Raw genomic sequence first — 23,549 nt, 5'->3', positions numbered from 1 at the left:
CTTCTCATTTCCAGACAGTGTTATCTTTCCCCACGGCAGAAATTCCTGCTATCAGTGCCTGAGGTGTGTGGCTCAGAGTTACTACAATCCATTCCTCAACCATTGCATTCACTCCTAAGGTCACCCAGTTTTTGCTGTATGTTAAATAGCATCACCCATTTTTATGCCATCAGCACATGATTAACATCCTTCCACTTCAGTCACTGTCAACCAGAAATCTAAAATCCGGACCCCTGAAGAAGAGCTTAGGTAGTCTTCCTCCAACCCAATACTTCTCTTCTGCAGGCCAATACTTCTGGTTTCACCATGAGCCATTGTCACCTCCCCTCAGGCTCCTGCTCTTCTCAAAACCATTGCTCTCTCTTTTTCTGAATGCGAAGGCAGAGCAGAGTCTTAGGAAATAGCAGGTGAGTGAAAAGATATCATGGAACTGAAATATCTTTCTTTTATCTGCCCTTAATGGACAAAGAAAAGGAACGATTCACAGGTGGCCCATCTGGGAGTTTTCCAGCTCATTTTCTTATGTTTCAAAACAGTTGGAACCCCATTTTCCCTTTGCTTCAAAGTGCATATTCATTAGGCTCAGCAAGGACTCACAGGATTGTGACTCAAATGGGGAAAAATAGTTGAAATTTTCCACAAACCAATGGAAATTTGGTTTTTTCCTCTCCTCTCCTCTCCTCTCCTCTCCTCTCCTCTCCTCTCCTCAAACTTCTAAAAAATTTCTAAAGAAAATCTTTTGACAATTGTTAAGAAGTCTTATTTTCAAGTAAAAATCAGAAAGGTTTTGTGTTTGCTTTATTTTTGATTTTGGTTTTGTTTTTTTAATTAATGGAGATTGCCTAGTTTTAACAACCATGGGGAAGAGATGAGGATAACAGTGCTTACCGTACAGACATGTACCTTGGACAAAGAGATAACCCAAATCAGGGAGGGCAAAAAGCCACTGAGAGCTGATTTCAGTCCAGGCCTGCCTAGGAAGTGTACCATGTGAGACGCAGAGTTGTTATCCTGACAGCAGTGTGAACCCTGTGACAACACCTGTTACTCAGGCTAGGAGCTCTGTTGTAGAGGAGGAAAAAGAATTTTGAGTAAAATAGTGTCAAAACTGACTTCTGTCTCATCTCTCAGCTCTTCTGTCTCATCACTCAGCTCTTCACTGGTCTGCTCTTTTCTTTACAGGCCATTAAAATAACAGCAGTGATTTGGGTGTTCATGTCATTTGAACTGCTCAGAGCACTTGCGGTGGAGGAATCTACCCCAGTTAATGGTGTGCACTGGGGTTAGTGGGTCTGCTCACACGGTCCAGGCCAGCCTGATGCTGGAATACCTTTGCTGAATGGGACCCTCAGCCTGGAAATAAGCTGTGGGAGGTTTTGGTGCAGAAGTGACTAAAGATTGACATCACTTACAATGAGTGACACTTTAAAAAAACTTCCCAGGTATTTTGTGTAAGAAAATTTTTTCTCTCTCCTTTATTCAGTCTTGTAGGGGATACTGTATGTTTAGGAGATGCCTGGCTGCAACTTTGAAATGAATGGATTTATTCTTGTGCTTCACTTAAGAAAGGAGTTAGAAAACTTCAAATACCGAGAATTCCCAGGAAGACAGCTGTCAGAGGATAACATGTCGGATATGAAGTGGCTCTCCAGCTGGTCCCTGTCTGCATGCTGGGAAGGCATGTGGAGACATTTTTTCAATTGCTGTACTAGTTTGACATGTTCACAGTAGAAAATGATGTATCATTCTTGAGCCTTTGGTTGGTGGACACTTCAAAGTGCATTGGATCCTTGGAGAGGAGTGCCCTATTGTTAATTGTTCCTTTCACATGTACATTGGGATGAACATGGCAAGAGCAGCGAGGAACAAAAGGGCTCCGGTGGCCTCTTAGAGAAAACCCTGTGCAGCTCAACCTGAGTCTGACCTTGAAAGGGTGGGTTGCTCTGGTTTTTAAATCCTGCTTGCCGGTTCATTCCCCTCCAGCTCCCCACCGTTACCCAGCTGCAGGGGAACGGCATGCCGGAGCAGCGAGCACATCAAGGCATGGGGAGCCCCTCCACCACTGCTATGTGGTGCCCAAGGAGCTATGTCCTGAGCAAGCGTCCTTCCAGGAGGGCTCTGGGGGCATGGAGAGTGATTCTGCAATGGGTGTGTTGAAGGAATGCCAGGTTTCCCTTATCGTCTGGTAAGCAGGTAAGCCATACCCACCCTTCTCAATATAACTGACCCACTAGCATTCAGTTTCAGCACAGCACAGGGGTCTTGAGTCCTATGATTGCATATAGGATCTCAGAATACACAGCATGAGTTTTCCAGCCCTCTGAAGACACAGTTCATTAACATCCTCAGACAACAGTTCATTAACATCCTCAGACAATCCTTTTGTTCCCAGGCACCTGCCCCATGTTTCTCTGTCTCTCCCTCTCAGCCCCTTGGGAAACCAACTAGCTCTACTGGGAGATTGTGCTGTGCAACATGGTGTCCTGGTTGGGTTCAAGAGCTCAAGCACAGGAGGGAATTTGTTCCTGCAAACAGATATGTGATCCCTTGGTGTGCACCTCTTTCAATGAGTTAGACAAAACCTCTCCCTGTAGCCCCAGCTGCATGGAGGGATCTCTGTCAGGTCACAGAGAGGTCAGGCCCTGGCTAGCACATCCCAAAATAGATGCTGAAGCAGGTAACTGGAAATTGTCTCCCTCAAATGATCCAAAAGAAGATTGCACAAACATTTGTATGCTGGCATGAGGCGGATGATAGAGGGTGCAGACAGGGCTAGCTGCCCAGGTCTCCTAGGGAATGAACTGCTTCTGAACTAGAAACTAGGAGGAGAGAGGCATGTCTGCGGTGGCATATCAGGCACCGCATTACAGTCCACTATGGTGACAAAGGCTCTGCAGCACATTCTATTGCAGGATGTCCTGGCCCTGGGGTTTCCCTAGACCTGAAACACCTGAGTCTGGGCACCAGCACATGTGGCTCAGACCAGACTGGAAGAAATGATGTGAATAGGGATGGCAGTACTGGGTGCACCAGTACAGGGACACTAAAGAGTCACCCCTGAGACCTCTGCCCAGAGTTTGGTATAAGGACACAGTCTGGATCTTGTCTTCCTCTGAGGAAAATTGGAATAATACAAATACAGTAAATAACCTTAAAATTTAGCTGTTTTCAATCCTCAGGGCTCGGGCCTTTGATGCCTCACATCTGTAAGGTAGATTTTACTTGCAAAATGGCTTGGACTTTGGTCCCTGCTTTCTCTAGGGCATGCGTTTGGTCTAAAGCTGGCAGCATCTCCCCGTGGTGGGTGCAAGCATCCTGTGCCCCTCTCTACTTCCCATTCCCAGGGTGCTGTGGGCTGGAGAGCAGGAGTAGTGCTGCTCCTGCCATGGGAGACAGCAGGTCCTGGGCTGGCACACAGGCTGCTGCCAGCTTTGTGTCCTTGGTGTGTCCAGTGCACACTGAGGGCAGCCCTTCTTCTCCCCTTTTCCTCCAGGTCTCCATTTTACAGTGCTATTAAGTTATTGCCACCCCTTAGGGACAAGCCTGCGAGAAGGCGGAGGGCTCACATAACTCTGGATCAGTAAAGGAAGCAGCTCAATTAGCATTTCACACGCCTTTTCTTCCCTCTCTTCTTACCTTCCCTGCAGCGGGCATGCTTTCCCCTTAAAGGATTGTCCTGTTTCTGCTCCTTGCCAGCGTTGGCAGGGTGACAGTAGTCGAGTGTGCAAACTTGTGCTATTGTCCCCAGGCCAGGGGGAGTCATGGAGACCCACTAATATGACACAGGAAAATGTTTGCTGATGGCAATTCTATGGGCTTTGTCTAACTCTTTCTCCATCATGACGACTCGATTTAAGTCTCTAACTGTTTGACTACAGATGCAAGAGTACTATCCAACTCCATCCTTTTGTCCGGGTAGTTTGAATGGGTAATTCAGCTTTTGTGTAACTCAATTGAGGGGGCAAACATAAAGACAAGATTCTTGAGCGCTCAAGCTCCCTTTCCATGGATATCTGCACATCTCTTTAGAGATTTGTTCCTTTCCTACCTTTTTCTGACATCATCCTCCCCTTCAAAAAAAAAAAAAAAAGGGGGGGGGGGGCTCTGATGGGGAATGGTTAAAAGTAGGCTAGCCTGGTCCCCCCGTATTACATTGTTCTGTGCCAATGAAGCATAGTTAGTATCAGCCCCCAGAGAGCTTCGGGAAGTGCAGAGAAAAGGGTGCCTAAACTTTCCAAACTCATCCTCAGCATTTTCACTTCAGATTGTGTCATTTTTAAAAAGAAAGGCCTCAGTAGGGTGAAGAGGATAGGGAGAATGGTAGAAATCGCTGGGAAATGATTGTATTTATTAGCTGTCTTTCTGTGGCTGTCCCCATGGTGACAATTTGTGATGGCAAAGAATGCAAGGAGGGGAGGCTGATGCCTGATTGGGATGCTTTGTATTTGGCAAAGTGGCTTCTGATTGGCCTGGGAGAGCCCCGAACTCGCCGGAGTCGATATTCATTCAGCTTGCTCAAGTGCTTGCTAAACTGCGTCCAAATACTGGCGGGCCCTGGCTGCCTCCGCCGAGGTTGGCGGTGTGTAACCTGCCTAACGAGATTAGCGGGGAAGGGGCTCTTCACAGCAACGCCGCAGCCACCGGCACCGGCAGAAAAGCCACCACACGCCGGGTGAGTGTCCACACTTGCTTACGGGGAGATGGCAGCAGCCATCCCAGCTTCTTTCCACTAAGCGCTATCTAACCAGATTAGGTGTCGGGCTGGCCAGCATTCGTGAGCCAGTCCCCATACTGGTATGTGCTGGGGCAGCGGTGTGGGGTGGTGGGCTGCGGGTGCACGGCGGCTCTGTCGGGAGTTTGCCGGCATGGAGGTGAGATGATGGACAACTTGTCTGTGTGGCTGAGAAGTTTGACATGTCCCCCACCCTCCCTCCATTTGCTTGGTGCTATTTGAACTGAGGCTTCCTGCTCTTAAGTGTGGCCATCATGTTTCACAGGTTTGTCAAGGTTTGTCCGAAGGTGGATTATAAACTTTTCATGGGAAACTCTACACGGTGCATCCAGTGAGATGGCATCAGACAGCGAGGTAAAAACTCTACTGAACTTTGTCAACCTGGCCTCCAGCGACATCAAAGCGGCTCTGGATAAATCAGCTCCTTGTCGCCGGTCGGTTGACCACAGAAAATACTTGCAGAAGCAGCTGAAGCGGTTTTCTCAGAAGTACTCACGGATCCCACGGTGCCACCCCAGCAAACCCTCTGAGTGCGGCTGGCGCAGGGTGACAGAGGACCGTGGCCGTGGCCCCCAGCCCGAGGCACCCGACCCCAGCCCCCACGGCGGGGCTGCTTCTGAGAAGGTGCTGCAGGCAGTGGAGGCAGAGGAGAGCCTGGCTGGGGAAACGGTTCTGCAGGAGCAAAACCCTGAGGCTGCCAGGCCAGACCAGGTGCCCATGAGGAAGCGACAGCTCCCCGCCTCCTTCTGGGAAGAGCCACGGCCAACCCAGAGCCTGCCAGCCAGGGCCTTTCCTGAGGGGCTCCCGGCCCCCAGAGACCCTCCTCCCTATGAGGGGAAGAAAAGCAGAAGGAGCCCAGATGCTGCTGCCCCAGAGAGCCCCCCTGAGCCTGCCCCGCATGCCGGGGAGAAGGACCCTGCTGGGGTCCTCTCAGGTCGGGTGGGTGCCTGGACCTGCTGCCCCTTCTCCTGCCCTGGGCCGGGGGTGTACCAGCCCCCGGGTGCACTGCCCCCGTCGCCCTTCCCAGGGCTGGGGCTGTGGAGGAAGAGTGTGGCCACGCTGCCAGCAGAGATGCCACACTTCTGCAAGGAGGCCGACGTCACAGGGCAGAAACTCTACAGGCCCGTGGTTTTGAAACCCATCCCCACCAAGCCCGCTGTCCCCCCACCAATCTTCAACGTTTTTGGCTATCTTTAGCTGGGGGGGTGTCAGAGTCACGCTGAACATGAGAGCTCCTGACAGTGAATCAAAACGCCCGGTCAGGCACCATGCATGAGCTGCTGGCAGCGTGGAGCTGCAGGGGGAAGGAGAACAACTATTGCATCCTCTTCCCCGTGGGCAGGCTGGAGTGAATTAGTAACTGTTGGGAAGCTACTCGGGCTCCACTCTCAGTACATGGGTGTAAGTAGGGAATAAACCTTACGAAGCCGGTGGCATGGAGCATGAGGCAAACCAGGGCTCTTTCATTGATGGGCATTGTCTGAACGACGGCGAGCGGGGCTGCGGGCCATTCATAGCCGCACTCGTAACACCTAGGAGACCTCCGCCGTGTGGGAACATCTTTCCGGGGTTGCCCTGCGGCAGCAGCAGTGAAATGAAATGAATTAAACCCATTCAAAGAGTTTTTGTACTTTAATTCCAGAGAAGTCAAGATATTCAGGTCACTTCCTTTTGCGTGCAAGAGACTGGAAGGACAGTATTTAATGTAGAAACCACGCTTGTGAATTGATTTAAGCTCTTCTTGTATGTAAATACTGAGATAATTAAAAGAAAAAAAATAAGGGAAGAAAGGAGGTAATTTTATTTTGGTGATTCTGTCAATGCAGTCTGTTTATTTTTGCCCTACTGCGTAGACACAGGTTTGACTTGCAACTCTTGGGTAGATATGAGGTCTGAAATCTTTGCCTATTCAGACTCATGTAAATCAAAAGTAATTCTTCTGAGGCTGGAAAATTAACTAGTGTTAAGCTGGTGCAAATGGAAGCAGATGAATTTCCATGTCAGGAATTGTTCGGCATCAACAGAACAAATGAGAAATTGTATTAGTTGAATGCAAAACCATAAAATATGGTAGAAGAAAAAAAGCATATAGAATAGCCTGCCTTGATTTCTGGCTCCCAGACAACTTTTACTTTGTCTGATTTTAAAATGCTATCACAAGGCCCGGCTGCAAATGATTTGCCTGGTATTTTCCCAATTATTTTAACAAATTGCCATTAGAAAAGTTAACACAGGATTTTTTTTTTAAGTTAGATTTCTCTTAAACCCATGCAGAAAGTGGTGCTAAGGCACAGCACATGAGATCTGAAAGGTTTAATATTGCAGGCCTATGTACCTATCCAGTTATACTGGAGTGAATCACTGAGGTCAAGAGAAGTGCATTATGGGGGGGGGGAAGGGCCAGAGAATGGATGCCTGTGATCTCCCTTAACCTGCTCTCGCTGAAGCTAATGGGAATTTCTCCCAGGATTCAATCAAAAGTGTGCTCAATCAGCTTGGGCTCTGGCTAGTGTAACTCCCTATGACACTTTTTTCAAGTGTATTGCAGTCATGAAAAAATTATGATCTTAAGCAACTGTAGAGTGTCATTTTGGATCTTCTGATGGGGCTTGGTGTTATATAACCAGGTTGCAACTTTCATTAGGACATGAACTTACTCTTAGGCTAAAAGTAAATCATCCTTTCCCCAAACCTCACAGTATATCCCACCAATGTTTATTTTTACAGGAACAATGTCTGTAAGGTGTTAGTCCAACAGGCCAAAAGTAAAAATGGAGATGGATTTCATTACTTTCTCCCTGCTACCAGCACTTAATATATGTACCAAGCCTCCATAAACTAGTCCTATAGGAGAGAGAGTAGGAAATGTCTTTGGTAGCACATATCTGCAACTATATGCAAGGTGCAAGGTCGTAAAGAGTTGATCTAAGGGTTAAAGACATCAAGTTAGCTCTTGATTCAGAAGTGAAGATGTGGATATACTTAGATGTCTTTCTCTTTTTGTCTTTTTGTCAAAAAAATCCATGAGGAGACTCTGTATCTCTCCACAAGGGAGACTAATCAAAACCAGAGGCAGCATCCCCATTGAAGTTAATGGGAGGAGAACTATGCCTCTTAATTTGCAGAGCTGTAGGCAAGGAACTTTTTACATGGAAATAGGGGCCCTTTCTCACACCTATAGCTCTGTGTCACTGTTGTAATCCAGATGAAGCCAGATGCTGAACTCTGTCTCAGTGCTGTCAATGCAGAGCAGCCTCCTTGGCACTGGCCTGGATTTCCATCTGGGTGACCAGAGCAGGTCGTGGAATGAACCACAGTGACTGCTGTGGACAACGGTTCCTGCTAGAGTTCAGAAGGGAAATTTGAAAGTGCTAGATAGATACTGCACCAGAATATGGATTTCTAGCATAATTAAAATACTTAGCAAAGTGGATAGCCTCTGTAGAGATTTCTGAAGAAATTCAGAGAAGGAAGAGAGTTAAAATCAAGTGCCTACCTTCTGGATATTAAATTCTTGGTTTTCTAATTTTAAACTGTTTCTTATTTTAATGTATGTTGCTGTGTATTTTCCATGTAGTAGAATAGCATGCTTTTAAGTTAGGATGAAGGATTGAACCAGACTGTTCCAAATGACCTCTGACACACAGATATTTATGCACTTACCCTCAGATTTAAACTGATGTTACTTTTTAAAATCCTTTGTGACATACTTCCCTCTGCAGCCCAGGGCAGGCAGTGGCCCTTGCTGCAGCTCTGAACTAGAGCAGTAGCGAGGTAAAACACAAATGAAGAGAAGACAGTTGTGAAATATATTCAAAATCACTGAATGGGGATGTGTGAGACTTTCCAAAAGGTTTGCAAAGAATAGGAACTTTGTCTCATCTCTAACAATACTTACTCTTCTCTCACCCCTGAGTTAATCTAAATTATTAATCAAACTTGGATTCAGACTTTTCCTGGCAATTTTTGTGTTTGGTTGTTCAATGTTGCTATTCAGGACAACTGATAGTCCTTCAGAATCTACTTGTTTATTCATACCTTGTTTGAAAGATGGAAACATAACATTCGAGAGCTGCTATTTACTACAACAATGCAAATTTAAACTCTTAAAACCAAAATAGCTTTTATAAATAATGGGAAGGGAGAGGTAAGTGAAAAAGCTTTCATACAAAATGAAATAAAAAAATCAAAAAAGTGCACAAGAACAAGTGAATTGCACATGTTGCAGTAAAAAAAAGTACAGTAACTGGTCATGAAATATTCCTGGAACATTTCACATAAAGTCATCATCTCTGAAGGAGTATATGTACCACACTCAGTAAAAACAAGGCACTTCACCTTGCACTAGAACTACTGATCTGCTTACAAGCCTGGTTTGTTTGGGTTCTGGCGTATTTGTCTCTTCATAGTAACTTCTAGATAGATAGAAGATAAAATCACATTGAATTTGCGCAGATTAAGTACCGTGCACAAAATACTTGTGTCAATGACTGGAGTGGAGAGGTAGCGGGCTCCATTTCAGTGCAAGTAAATGTAAACTGAGTGTGTGAAGATTTGCTGTAAGAATCAAGCAGAAAGGACTTAATAACATCGTAATTATCAGATTTCCCCTCTAATAGGCTCTTCTCTCATCAGTTTCTGTGCAGTGTGCCCTTACCATTCCCACAGTTGTGATACGTTCCCATCAGAGCAGTGCTCTCTAGCTCAGTGACTCTCCTGCTCAAGAGCAACCAGGACATGGGTGTCTCAACAGAGATGAAGGTGTCTTGGTTGAAAGAAGAAATGGACTTTCCATATTTGCTCCACTCAAACCCAGTTTCAATTTCTCCAGTGACATAAAAAGAAACTGTAGTTCGTGAGACTTTTATGTTCTCAGGGAGAATTCCTAGTTTGGGATCGCTTATCAAATCCTACCCCTGTGGTTACACATACAGTTGGTGATTATGAATCCTTCTATCAGCCGCTGGTCTTCAGGGCTGTCATTGCACACCAGACAAGCACTTAAACAAATGATCTCTACCAAGCTATGTCTGTATCCATCACCCCCTACAACTGCTCTGATACAGTCATTTCATTTCAAGGATTTTTTTTTTTTTCTGATTTATATCAATATGAGAAGGGCCCAGAACTTTACTGCTCAGCCCCATAAAATGAGAGATGCATGAACTCCACAGGTGATTTTCTATCTCTCAAGATATTGCTTAGCAATACAGGGACTTCAATGGCAAAAGTGGTCTAAAGATTTCCTGTTCCCCATTCCTTTCCCTCCACACAGTATTTTTCCAACCTGAAGAAATTTCTTGTTCACACCTCAGGAGACAAGGGGTGGAGGTGGGGGGTAGATCTTAATCTGGTAGTAATGGAAGTCACTGGAGGAAACTTCAGCAGTGGAGGAATCTCATTGGACTTTCCAAAGCTTTGCAATTGAAAGCATTGGTTTTTCAACTTCTTTTGCATTTGGGAAGGGGACAGCTATGGACACTCTGTCCATAGCTGTAACCAATTCCTCTGCTTACATCTTGTCCTGCAAGTGCTGAACACATTACACACAGAACCATCACAGAACCTGAACTTGTGTGCCCAGACAGACTTGTATGTGTGCAACATGCTTTTAGTTCTGTTTTAAGGTATAAAACTCCACACAAATAAAACTCATTGCAATGCATATTCCCTACTTTTACATTTCTATCTGATTCCATGGATGGTATGCAGGCCCACAAACAAAACCAGATCTGTCATGTCTCTGGTGGGGAACCCAAACAAACCATGGTGCACAGCTCCTTTGTCACCTAAGGTAAGAATGAGTGTGCTTCTAGCATAAGATCTACAAAGACATAGTTGGAAATTTAGACTCTTCCATCCTTACTGAGGTGCCTAGTCAGGAATGAGGCACTCATCAAATCAGTTCAGTAAGTCACACCTGTCAACTGTGCTGTAGTCACTGCCAATAACTGTTCATGGGTTCCTTGGCCTCCCCAGCTGTGAGGGAATGTGACTTGTTAAAAACTTCAATAAAAGAATTTCACGGACAATTATAGTGGTTCAGCTGATAGATGGTAACTTGTTAAGCTGCCATAAATCAGTTGTGGATCTGAGCTGTAAATAGGTGACCTAATTTTCAAAGAAGCTGAGATATTAACTTTCATCAGTGTCAAAGGGAGCTAATAGATACTTCAAACTTCCAAAGTCAGGAAATTCAGGGCTAAATCTTAAGATTTTTATTCTGCCTCGGTAATATCTGACACCAAATGTGGTCCTATTGGCTTAAGTGGAATTACACCTGATGCAAGCAACTTGGCATTGTTTAGGCACCTGAATAAGGATTTGGAAGCCTAATTCTGGGTAGTTGTTTTCATAAATCTCAAAGTCTAAATTTCATAATTTTGAAATAATATCTCTTTCTTCCAGTGATGGTATTGTTATAGCCCCAGAAGTCCAAGGAGATAAGAGAGCCTGGGTTTTGTAGGGACAATATCTTCTAGGGGAGGAACAGATAAAGTTGGTTTAGCAGTGTTTCCTCTCTCTGCATACCTTGCCTCTCTCCTTCACAACACTTTGTTTCTGCTCCTCTACAGCTTTGTTCTGCTCTGACACCAGCTTCATGACAGAGTAAAGCTACTGTTTACAGTGCAGCTATACTTCTAATTTCTAGGAAGGAAAAAAAAAAAAAAAGCTCCGAGTCGCTTTCAAATCCCCAGTCTAGGAAACTATCTCATGCAGGATTTCCCCTACTTCTCATTACAAATGTAATATGAAATGAACTGTATTCTCTATGTGCAAATACAATTCTTACATCCCTCTTATATAAACCTTTCCTTGATTTTTAAAGAAATCAGCATTTCTGGACTTTAGTCTATTAAAAAGTTCTGAGATTTGAATGTTCATAAATCAAGTAATCAATAAGAAAGGTCCAAAAAATGAAAGTAAAAGTGTTAGCAAGATGGTGTCAAAGTATCAGAGAATAAGCAACCAGCACACTTAGCAGAAATCCAAATGGTAGATAGAAGGTAAAATAAAAATCTCAGTCAATGAGGGAAATGTTTGTTTTCCCAAATATGTTGACTCTTGACAATTTCTGAATTGTGATCGCAGCAAGGATGCTAAGCTCCACCACAACCCCGATATACCTTTGAATTCCTCACTGATACTTGCTTCAGCAGTACTCATTTTTCAGTGTTGGTTTTCATTTCTTGTTCTTTGCAGACCAAGCATTGAGGTGAATCATACATGTTTTCTCTTGGAAAACCTAACAGTTGTCCCATGTTTAGCTCGCTGTCTAATCCATTTTCTTCTCATTCATGCTTCAGAAGCATATTTCTCTTAGATTAGTCATTGGAGGGCTCTTGACCAAGCCAGCAGCAAGTCCTCCCCCACCACGCACAATGTGTGCCCTCGCCATGCTGATGCCATGCTGGGAAGCCACTGTGTGTCTGGTGTGCCGGGGGTCACTGTGTGTAATCATGCTGTAAGTATCGAATCAGTCTGTCTGGGAGAGGCAAGGTGTCAAGAAGTTTAATGCGGTTTCTTCCAACCAGGCTTCGTACCTTGATGCGGCAAAGATGGGAAAGAGGTCGTGGGGGCTCTGAAAGACAGGCAGGTCAGAAACATGAGCAGAACAGGTTTAAACTTGGGAGGGACAGCTCAGCTTGGCCAGGTTAGTGTCAAGAGAAATGGGAGAAGGAGGAATAAAAAAAAAAAAGGGGGCTTTTCTGTAATGAAAAGATGATGCATCTGGCATTGGTGGCAGATCATCTACTCTGAGGCATGACATAGGAAATGAAGTGGGGCTGGAGAATGGGGTGCTGTATCCCATCTCAGCCTCTAGCAATGGGCTTTCTAGGAGGATTTAAACAAGCTCCCTTACACTACTCTGCCTTCCCACTAAAAATAAATGTAATATGTACCAAATTTAGCTTGGTGCCAGAAAAGTAATTCTGATGTCTATGAAAGACTTTGGATCCTGAGAGAAAGGATATTTAGGAAAGCAGAATATTAGTAAAGGCTTTAAAGGCCACTGGTGCCTGCTGGGCTGCTGTGGAGATGGTCTCACTGCCCGCCTGCCCTGATCTGACTGTACCCCAGGTGCAGTCAAATCGGCCTTCCTGCACTGGCAATGCTCATTCCCAGTTGGTCAGATCTGCAGCTGGCATACATTTAGCATCACACAGTGAGTGACACCTCATCAATTTCTAATGCCTCATACCTGGTCCAAAATGAAATTCAGTCTCAGTAAGAAAATCCTATCAAGTTTAAGGGATGAATACAAAGAGGAGATGGTGACTGAGGTTTTGAATCCAACAGCTGGAATATTTGTGCCAGATTCTCTCCTGGGTGACCATACCTGCTTTTTCTTTAATGACAGCCCAGTCCTCATAGCTGTCAATATGCTCCTTGAGCCGTGAACAGAGCTGCACGTTACCCACATAATCCAGGAGAACATCAATGATAGGCCCGGCCCAGCGACTTATCTCTGGAGTAGACACCATTTCACAAAACTTCAAGGAAAAACAGATTGAGTACAGTCAGTGGAAGATGAATGCACCTGTGGAAACTGCAGTGATAGCAACAGCCCCAATGGCTTTGGTGGTCCCACCCTTCTACGAGCTGTGAGAGCAATTACTAGTTTCCATTCAGAAAACTTCAACTAAAGCTTCTTTTTTTTTGTTTTTTTCAACTGAAGGTAGAATCCTCTCTTTACAATCACAGGAGGACACAAACCCCTAGTGAGGTCCTAGCTCTGAATCATGGAAAGGATAATAAATTTTTTACAGGGTCCAAATGTCCTATTTCCACAGAAATAGGAGGACAGAGGAGCTTTGCCCCAAGCCAGTGAGGGAGCTACTGAAAGGTCCATGCAGCCCAGGGCACTGACTCAGCGTGCTGGGTCCCCTTCCCTTCTTGGGAGGGGCTCTGTGGGGCAACTGTGCACAAAGGAGACTTAGGGAAAGAGGGAGGTTTGACAGAGCACAGCTCCTACTTCTTGTGGAGCCAATATTTGCAGCTTTTGGGGACCAAACACCTTACTAATTACAAGTCTGTGGGGAAATCTCTGCACAGATGAATCCCCAGCAGTTCTACTTGCTTATAGGAGAACTATCCTGGGCCTAATGCAGAAGCATCTTCCTTAGTCATGGATCAGGCAAATTTTCTGTTGCCCCAGTGCAAGCTGCAGAGTACTCAGAGCCATTGCATGGAGGGCTGCTTATGGAGATACTGAAGAACAGACTTAAGGACCTGACTTTAAGCAGTCTCATTTCAGAGAAGAAGTGACTTCTCTTCCCACTTTAATCAATATATGTATATTATACCAGACAGCTTCATCTATCTCTGATAGGGTGCTGTGTATGATGAAGTTATCTGTGGAGTTATCTGCATGTGAGCAGTCAGAAAGTTTAACATGAATTAAATCATGCTGCATGGATAAGAATTTAGGCATGTGGCCAATCCCAATTGAGTGATGGTGGCTTAAGCACCATCCATCAGTTTAGTCACTGAGACTGTCTGAAAGCACCCTCCAAGCCCACCCCAAACAGGAAAGAAAATGCACCAGCTTAAACCTCTTTCAGTTTGAGCTCCTGTAACTAGATCAAATTTGATTATGTGTGCATGAACTCTAACTTAAAATGTATTAAAGTTTTGTGTGGCTGCTCTTAGGCAGAAATAAAATCATATTAGCTCACCTGGGAAAGAATAAAGCTGCATAAAATTGTAAGGCAAATTTATTCAAGGTGAGAGCATTCACAGAGGTGTTTACTACTCTTCTGGCTTCTTTTTTTCACTGAGTAGTGTTTTCCAGGAAAATTACGTTCAGTAATGCTGGGAGGATCCCAGCAGACACCCCACGGTTTCCTACCTGGGCCGCTTATAGGAAGTTCAGTTTAGTACATCTGGCTGTCATATGCCATTGCCATGCAGTTACCTCTAGGACGTGCAAACTGGGGATCTGCACTATCACCTCCAAGCAGAAACTCCACTTTGTCACAGTTTAAATGAGGACACATGTACAGGGCAATAAAACATGGGATCTTACTGCTCTCCTATTCTTGTCTTCGCCAGGGACCTTACCTCTCTTCCCTATTCACACGTTCAGTCTACAAAAAACATTTTTTGGAATAAAAATGTTCCAAAACATGTTGCAAGAAAAGCACAGCAAAACGAAGCAAAATAATGCAAACCTGCAGCTAGAGGCAATGGGATTGCCTGCAGTCTCAGTAGGCCCCTGAATGCCCTCTCGCGGCAGTAGGATAGTTCACTCCCCACAGTCACAGTTTAGACACTGCAATTCTGGAAATGTGGAGTGAGACAGCAACCATTTTTCTGCATTCACTTTCTCCAGGACACATTAATTTGATAGCAACACTAATGATTTATAGTTATGCATTTTTCAAATCTAATTCCAGTAACTCATAACCTTTACTGTATAAAGACTAATCATTTGGATTTATTATCCTTACGTAAGCTTATACAAGAAAATAAAAAATGAACATCTTTTGTGTGGAGAAGACTACAGTTTCATAAGATCCTCTATATTTCAGAATACAAATCATATCACAATTATATCATGAAGCTACACTGCACAAACCTTACTTTATTAGCCAAATTCCTAGCATTAAGAAGCAAATTTAAAATAATATTGGAAGGAAAGGATTACTTTTTCTCTGTATGCATCTGTCCCTCACTGGTCTCTCTCTAGGCACAGATAGAATTTTATACAGCTTTTGCTACCTCTGCCTCACATGGTCTGAACTTTGAAATGATGACTCTGAGTGACCTAATATTTTATTATTATAATATTAGTGTTATAATACCATAATATAGTATTAGTGTGACCTAATATTTTGTTAGGCACTAGAAGTAGTTTTCAGTGAGATACAGAGGGAAATAATGTGATTAAAGAAGTAAAAACAGAACTGGTTTTGAGTGGCTAGGATACCATAGAGGGCTACAGACAAACAATCTCTCCTTGCCTTGAAATTCCAGCCCTCTGTTCACTCTACATGCTATCATATCACGGTTCAAGAGCTAGAGATTAAATATTTTATCAATTTTTCTTTGACAAAAATATGGTATCCTGGATAAATTTTGCTGTGACAAACACTCTCAAGGATAAGTTAGCTCTGTTTGGGATAAAATATTATTTTGATGGACTCTTACAATCCTCTTTCTAAGATTTCTTTTTGTTTGTTTTTTTCCCCATACGTGTTACTGAAAAGTCTTTTGGAAGACAGGACTGATAAAAAGGTCAAAATTTCATAGGATTTTTTAATGTTTTCCTCTATTCTTTCCACTACCAAGAAACATTTATTGGTGACCATCTCTTTGGGCTAAAAGACACTTTCTTCTCAATCCCTCAAAGCTACACTTAGATAGAAGCTGATTTATTTCTTCTCTGATTCTTTGCAAAATAGAAGGACTTCCATGCTGAGATTTCTTTGTTGTGTCAGATGTTGAAGGGTAGTAAAATTTGATTGGAGAGTCAGATTGTATTTGAGATATATTGGAAGAAGTCAACATACAGAGATCATAAAAAAAAAAAAAAGTGTAATCTGAGCTGTTGCAAAGTCCTTAAGGAACTGAGAGTGCTATTACAGCCCAGTGGAAGCTGAGCCCAGCTGCACTTTGGAAAGGACTCCAAAGATACACATGTAAAACATGGATATCTAAAATCTGTAAATGGCTCTGAAAAGATGGAATCATGGATCTAAATCTCCTAATCTCTTTTGAAAACGTCAAATATAATGCACAGTCATATAGCTAACGTAAAATTTACTCCTCTCTCCAGGGCTGCTTATCCAGTAGACTTGGAAATTGCAATTATTTACATTCACTAGTTTACCCTCATGAAGCAAAGCACTAAACAATTTTAATTTAGCCAGGAGCTTAAATTCCATCAGACAAAACAAATCTTACAGGGCAAATAAAACAAGCAGGTTTCTACTGCCCATACTCTACCGCCCATATGACACTGCCTGTCAAGAAAACATACTTCACTCCTGGCACCTCAGGTCCAGAGGAAAAGAACATTGTAGATCTGACAGCAAGGCTGTCAAGGTGACTATAATTCACTGCAAATTCAAGCTAGGGCCACAGCAGCTGTTGCCTACCAACTTGCTGTCGCTGAACATGGATTTAGCACATTCACAGACTTACTAAGCCTTTTTTTCTGTAAATGAAGTAGGAATAAAGGTATCTTCTTTCACAGAAAAGTTGGGAGAATACATTAAAATTGTCAGGATACATAGGTGGGAGACATCCTCAGAAGTACCGTAGGTAGATTAGGCCGTGCTTACCTGTACTATGTTTGGCTCTTTGGACAGCTGAGGATCATTAAGTCTGTCCCGTCTGTAATCTAATGCGGGGTGTGGGCCATTTCCATACTGACACTCAAAACAGGAACTTGCATCACAGCCCAGATCCAGAAGATACTTCAGCACGGAAAGGTACTTCATCGAAAACATGATGGTAGCCGGAAATGCAGTGGGATGGCTTGATATATAGGCATCAATGTTTGCTCCATGGTCAAGGAGCAGTTTCATGGTCTTCAGGCAGCCATGGCGGATGGAGATGAGTAATGGGTTGATGAGGTCAACATTGGGGTTGGCTCCAGCTTGCAGCAGGAGCTCGGTGGCATAGATGTTATTGTTAAAAACAGCAAAATAGAGAGGAGTGCTTCGTCTGTCCTCATAAAGGCAGGACCGTTCGTTGGAGAGGGCAGTGTTGACATCATAGCCAGCATCAATCAGCTCTTCCAAGATGTCATCATTGTTGCGTTCGGCCGCTAGGTGCAAGGGACTGATGCCACTACGCTTGACACGGGTGCGGCTGGTCACAGGGATCAGCATGGAGACAATCCTGCCGGATGAAGGGTCAGTGAACAGCAGTGAGCTCTAGGGGATCTACAACCATACAGCAAATAGTAGTTGTATGGTTGTAACTGTAAGAGAGAGCTTGCTAACCTGAGCACAGGAACAACTATCTCTGAGAGAAACCAGGATGTGAACTTGAAACCTGTCAACAGCTCCCTGTGCTCCTACCTTGCCAAAAGTTTGAGTTGTGTGATCCCCTCTTTTATGGAGGAAGAAAGTTTTTTTTAAAATTATCACTTAGTTTCCATGAGGTAATGGCAGCTACATGGGCAGTTACAATGGAAGAGACAATGTGCTGACACCTTATCTACCCTGTTATAACTCTCCCAGTTGCCACAGCTCAAATGGCAGACACCCAGCTAGAATCCCCCAGACATTCTGCACCTTCAGCATCCTCTGTGGGTAGGACTGGAGGAACAGGCACATGGCCTCCAGCCTGAGGTGCCAGTAGAGGCTATATTTCCCCACCTCCATCAGGATTGCTTTATGGCTCAAGAGAAGGGTGCCAGCACAAGGTGTTGGTAGGCCTCATGGGTCACAGCCACAGCAAGAGGCTTGAGACCACAAAGGGGTTGAAACCAAACCTCCCACTGCAGGACTCAGCTAGGATAAACTACATATTTGGTTCCCAGGCCTCCCTGCCTGATTTTATAATTCAATTATTGCCCTAGATTGATCCCCATCCTGAAGGCCCTCACTGTGTGGCTTTTGGCTGTGGCAAACCCACGGGGCCATCAACATCCCAGATTATGGGGAGCCAAAAAGACAGTCAGGAAAGGGGAGAAAATAAAATAAAAATATTTTCTAGGCAGGTTTCCATGCTTGAGCCCAGGGAGGAAAAATGTACAGCCAAGTCCTAAACCCCAGTAATCAGGGATTGCTATTGGAAAGTGTGATATGGCCTTAAACACTGAAATATAAATCAAGCTGCTCTCATCATGTAATGTGAAGTTCAAATATATGATGTACAGGAGCCCTGCAGTCACAAATCCATGATCATTTTTATGTCTCCATAAGTGTGATTGGAACTTTATGACCAGTCCCTTGGGTTAAATTCTCATTTCCTAAACGGTGGTTTAGCCAAGGCACTAGGTTGATTATGTAAAAACAGACAAGTCACCTTAAACTACTTCCAGAAAGAGACTAGGGACCATTCAACCTGAGTTTGCCTACTGTCTCAGGATACGCCTGATGCTCCCTATATAATGCCTGTGGAGAGAGGGATATCTGAAAAGGAACTTGTGGGTGCCAGCAAGCCAAGCATACCTTCTCCTCCTTTTCCTCCCATGCAGACTCCTCTATCCTCAGTAGCTCTTCTAACAAACAAACATGCAAAAGTCTGTTTCCTAGCAAGTAGCATGTCTTCTTTAAAATGATGCATAGCTTCAGCAATGGCTGTTTCTGACACTGGGCCCTCAAACATATATTTACATAATGAACTAAGCCAAATATAAGAACTAGTCTCAGGAAAACCTTTGTCTGTCATGCACTGAATGATCCTGTGAAAGACTGAGCCTCCAACGCTCCCAGGAGCTGAAATAAGAGTTGAAGATGCATAACACTTTACAGGATTATGTTCCTATTTACATGAGGGACTGTTGATGTCTCCATGTTACTTCTATATCTCATTTTTAAACAAAATGGCTTTTAAAATTATGTAATTATCTTGGGAAATTAAGCACGTGTTTTTTTTTCTCCAAGCAGCCTCACTAATCTTCCAGCACTGTGACACTCACCAGGGAGCAGGAGGTTTGGGTGCTGGTGAGCTGGCAACTTCCCATCATTAGCAAATGTTCTGTAAGAGCCATAATAACAAAAAGGGCACAGAGCACTGCAAGGACAGCATGCCAAGCGCCAGCATTAGTCATCCCATGATCAACTGTTTTGAAGATTTAAGGGTCTGTTTTGTTCTTTCCCTCCAGCATACGTGCTTCAGCCAGCTCTTCACAACTGAGTTTAAGAGGCACCGTGTCATTTCTGCCTGCAAGGGGGACCTGAACTTCACTGCAGGGGTGTCACGCTGATGCTCCACATCCAAATGCTGAAGTGTCCCAGACCCTAGTACAGCCCCTGTACCCTAGATTTATTTTGGGAGGAAAAGCAGGAAGCATCAAATCCATATCAGAGTTTAATTTGCAGTTTGAACCTGTCTCTCTCCCTCATGCTCTGAAGTGGGTTGGTTCAGTAATATGGTGCCTCCACCTCTGCAGTCTTTTCTGTCTATCTAAAGGGAGAAGGCAGCTCAAGTGAAGGCAGCCAAGGCCAGGCAAGCCAGATCACAACCCATGTCTGTCACAGTGCTGAGCTTCATGTACAGTTTCAAAATAGTGCTGAGTTTCCCCATATCCCTGACACCTGCTTCTGTGATTTCTATTTGTTAGAAATTATATGGAGGAGGAGGCAAAGCATCCTTAGTATGAGTGTGTCAAGAGTTTAATGACTTGTATTTACTTAATAAATCTGCCCACACTTCACAAAGACTTCCCTTCTCAGCATCTCAGTTCCAAGGGGAAAGGAGTTAAATGACTGCTTGCAATTGTCCTACAGCTGATGAGACGACCCTTAAGAATTTCAGGTCAGTATTGACAAGGTGTCATTTAAAATAAACAAACACCAAGCAACAGTTGAGCCTTGGGATCACATTCTTGGCTTTTTGATGGTAGGGAGCCTTCGTGCTCTGGCAAAAAGTTGAAGCACGGAATTCCTGCAGAATTACGTACTAAATCTGCAGGAATACAAAGAGAGGTCACCGTGAAACATGTTATTTTACCGAATACCAAAGGAATTAGGAATGATCAGCCACTTGGGCTAAAGCTTTGTCATTTAGATAAATATTTATAAGAGAAGATCTTTTTCCTTTTTCTTTCTTTTGTACTTAGTTTGCAGCAGTTGTGCACAAAAAATTGTGCTCAGTCTTTTACAAGTGAAGGAACTGAAGAGTGTGGGCTGAATTCTGGTCTCATTTATGCTGCTGGGTGTTAGGAATAATAGATGTGATATCTGAATGAGGTCCTTTTTTCATAACATGGAGGTGGACACAGGTTGCAGTTTCCATGTAAATTGCTTTTCAGGTTAGGGTGTGGAACTACTGAGGGGAGGAAAAGATTCAGAGAGCTGGTCTAGAGTCTATACACAGATTGGATCCAGACCAACTTACTGAACTTTCAGATGAGCTTTTCTGAAAGTGAGCAACTGGACCTGGGTTCTGTCTCTGGCACATTTCTCATCTAAAATGTGTTTGTTTTCAAGAAAATGTCATTGTAACTCAAACCCTGGATAAAATTTTGAGTCATGCCTGCTTTAGTTTATGCAGGGTGTTCACATACATGCTGTAAGTGTATAAACCTGTTACATGAATTCACAGTGGGCTGCCCTCTAGAATACACAGCCTGCACAAAGAAGCAGGCCTACTCCAACAGGTCTATCAATATGATTTGAGAAGCTTAACTGGGATTCCCAAGCAGGCCTAATGCTAGGATAAAAATTATATGGGAAGAAAGAGTGCTGTCAAAATTTTTAATTCCTCAGACATTGTGAAATATATAAGAATCTGCTCTAGCAGTTGTCTGCAAAGATAGCTTTACTATCCAGAAATGGTCTTTGCAGTTGGATATACTCTCTCCTTTGACTATTGCTGAAAGGATTTTGATAGAAACTGCGATAGACAGAAGAGTCACCAGAAAGGGTCTGTCACTGCAAGATGTGACTGCATTTTGCAAAAACAGCTGTGGGCCACTCACCCTTCCATCAGTGAGGGCTAAAGGCAGGGGCTAAAACTTGTCCTAGAATCAAGAGTGAATGCATAAGAGTTCAGGCTCAGAAGGATGCTGCAACGTCCCAGGTCTGAAAGAGGTGAAAGAGCCCGGTAAACGCTATTTACGTGACAGTGCAATGATCCCATCTCTAGACAGCATTTTTTAAATAGATATCCTTTATCAGAGTCTGTAGAGTTTCTCAGCCTCCTATAAACACCTCTACTTCAGAGGACAGGTAAGTCTACCCAGTTCCTGGTATTTCTATTTATTACTTTTCTCACGATTTAAAGAATGTGCTCAGTTCTATCCCAAACACATTTCATCTCAGAAACAAACCGCTGGATCTTTTTATGCATTTGTCTGTTATACTTAAGAGTCATTTAATCACTCACTAATAAAGTGTGTTTTCCAGACTGTGAGTAATTCTTGTACTTCTTTTCTGAAGCCTTTCCAATTTCCTGAAAGGTTTCTGAGAGGGAGGATACCAGAACTGGACACCATATTCTAGCAACGATCTCACTAATGCCCTAGAGATTCACTTAACCACTTTCCCCTGTCAGCATCTGAATCATTGTTAATAAAAAGTGAACACACCAGGGATGAATGCAGCATGTTCTGCTTGTGCAGAAGAATCACAGTGGGCTCATGTAGGAAAATGATTGCAAACTATGCTGCAACAGCTATTGAGGACTAACACACACACACACACACACACACACGTTTTCTTATTTCATCTCAAGTATATTTTGTGGAGCTCAGTTTAATCCACTTCCAAGATACATGAGGTTATTTAGCTATAGTAGGTGATATCTTGGCAAAACTAAAGGAATCTTGCATCCCCACATTGCTGCTCACCCCATCTCATCCCAACCCATAAACACACTCTTCAGTTTATAATTTCCAACCCAAGCTCTGCAAGCAGGAAGTTTAGCTCTCAGCTGGCAGCTCCCTTACTTGCAATGCTCAGAATTAGATCTTGGACATTACATTCTTCTTTTCATAAGGACTTTGGATTCTTTTCTAAAAGATGAAACCACAAAATGGACTAAAACTTACTCGCAAATCCCTTTTTTGGCTGCTATGTGAAGAGGTAACAGGCCATCCTTATTGGCTTTATTAGCATCTGCTCCTTGGGACAAAAGAAACTCCACAATAGGTATGTGTCCATTTTTGCAGGCTTCATAAAGAGCAGAGGCATTATCACTGGCTTGAGTATTTATATCAGCACCTAAGAAGGAAGAAAATCTTTGTAGCACCAAGAGGTTAAAATCAGATAGAAGGAACGTACTTTGAACAAACACGTACATCTCCATGAGCATAGAGCTACAAAATGTGCTGGGCAGGGATGTGAATGAGGTCATATCAGAGTTGGTACAATCATATCAGTTATATACAGATATATCACAGATTTCCACTGACTTTTAATATGATGTGAATTTTATGAGGGAGAGTTTAACATGGGTAGCAACCATTAGCTTCCAGTCATGAATCTAGGCTCCATTCAGCTGTAGCTTAAAGGCAAAAAAATTTAAAATGTGCTGTTCCTTACTTAGCATGGTCTTTTCTTTAGGCACAATCGTTCCATTAGTTTTTATGTGTTTATACTAAGTATATATACTATTCCTGAGCCAGAGTTTCAACTAGATGATCTTGGTGCTCTCCAAAATTCTATGGTTATATATTTATGATATATATTAAATTGTATTTATACATATTATTTATACTCCATATATTCACACTATAAGTACATTTATACTACTTACACTATATTTTAATTTTAGTACGTATCCAGGCTAAAAATAGGACTCTATAACATGACATCTGCATGGTACCAGACAACAGTTCTAATAAGCTTTTATTTCATCATGCCTTAGTCAATGTATATTTCATTTCATAATTCAGCACCTAAGGCAATATCTCCACTTCATGAAGGTTCAAGTTAGGTAAATTATAGCAAAAAAAGACAAATATTATTAATAAGCTACTAGACTATTTGGGGCATTTTTTCTTGAGCTCTAGTGTGTGCTTGGATTAATAAACAACATGCAAGAATAAACCAAGACTTTTTGAGCACAAATAATTTGGGATCCAGATTTTTCTGTGCTAGGTATTAAGACCTGAAAGCCTGGGTTTTGACTGTAATATACTGTATCATGATGTCCTCAGGAAGGCTGCTCTGTGTGAATCCTAAATGGG

At 43.3% G+C, this 23,549-nt stretch overlaps 2 protein-coding genes across 2 annotated transcripts in view; one reads left to right on the top strand and one right to left on the bottom strand.

The window, feature by feature from the left end:
• The first annotated feature begins 5,068 nt into the window (after window positions 1-5,068).
• On the top strand, window positions 5,069-5,929 carry FAM181A (family with sequence similarity 181 member A). Its single transcript, XM_026850003.1, has one exon. The coding sequence runs from the start codon at window positions 5,069-5,071 to the stop codon at window positions 5,927-5,929; it is 861 nt and encodes a 286-aa protein (XP_026705804.1).
• A 546-nt stretch (window positions 5,930-6,475) lies between these two features.
• The window catches only part of ASB2 (ankyrin repeat and SOCS box containing 2), a 35,241-nt gene continuing 18,167 nt past the window's right edge, over window positions 6,476-23,549 (bottom strand). Inside the window, exons 7-10 of the mRNA XM_026850069.1 lie at window positions 22,410-22,581; window positions 17,023-17,584; window positions 13,074-13,227; window positions 6,476-12,314 (exon numbers count right to left, since the gene is read on the bottom strand). Of these exons, the coding sequence (XP_026705870.1) occupies window positions 12,178-12,314; window positions 13,074-13,227; window positions 17,023-17,584; window positions 22,410-22,581 (1,025 nt within the window). The 3' untranslated portion in view covers window positions 6,476-12,177. The remainder of the gene's footprint in view (window positions 12,315-13,073; window positions 13,228-17,022; window positions 17,585-22,409; window positions 22,582-23,549) is intronic.

Source organism: Athene cunicularia (genome assembly GCF_003259725.1).
Source record: "Athene cunicularia isolate RWA chromosome 5 unlocalized genomic scaffold, athCun1 chr5_part1, whole genome shotgun sequence".
NCBI classification, from domain to species: domain Eukaryota; kingdom Metazoa; phylum Chordata; class Aves; order Strigiformes; family Strigidae; genus Athene; species Athene cunicularia.
The sequence above is the reverse complement of the archived record's forward strand: the minus strand, read 5'-3'. Positions and strand labels throughout refer to the sequence as shown.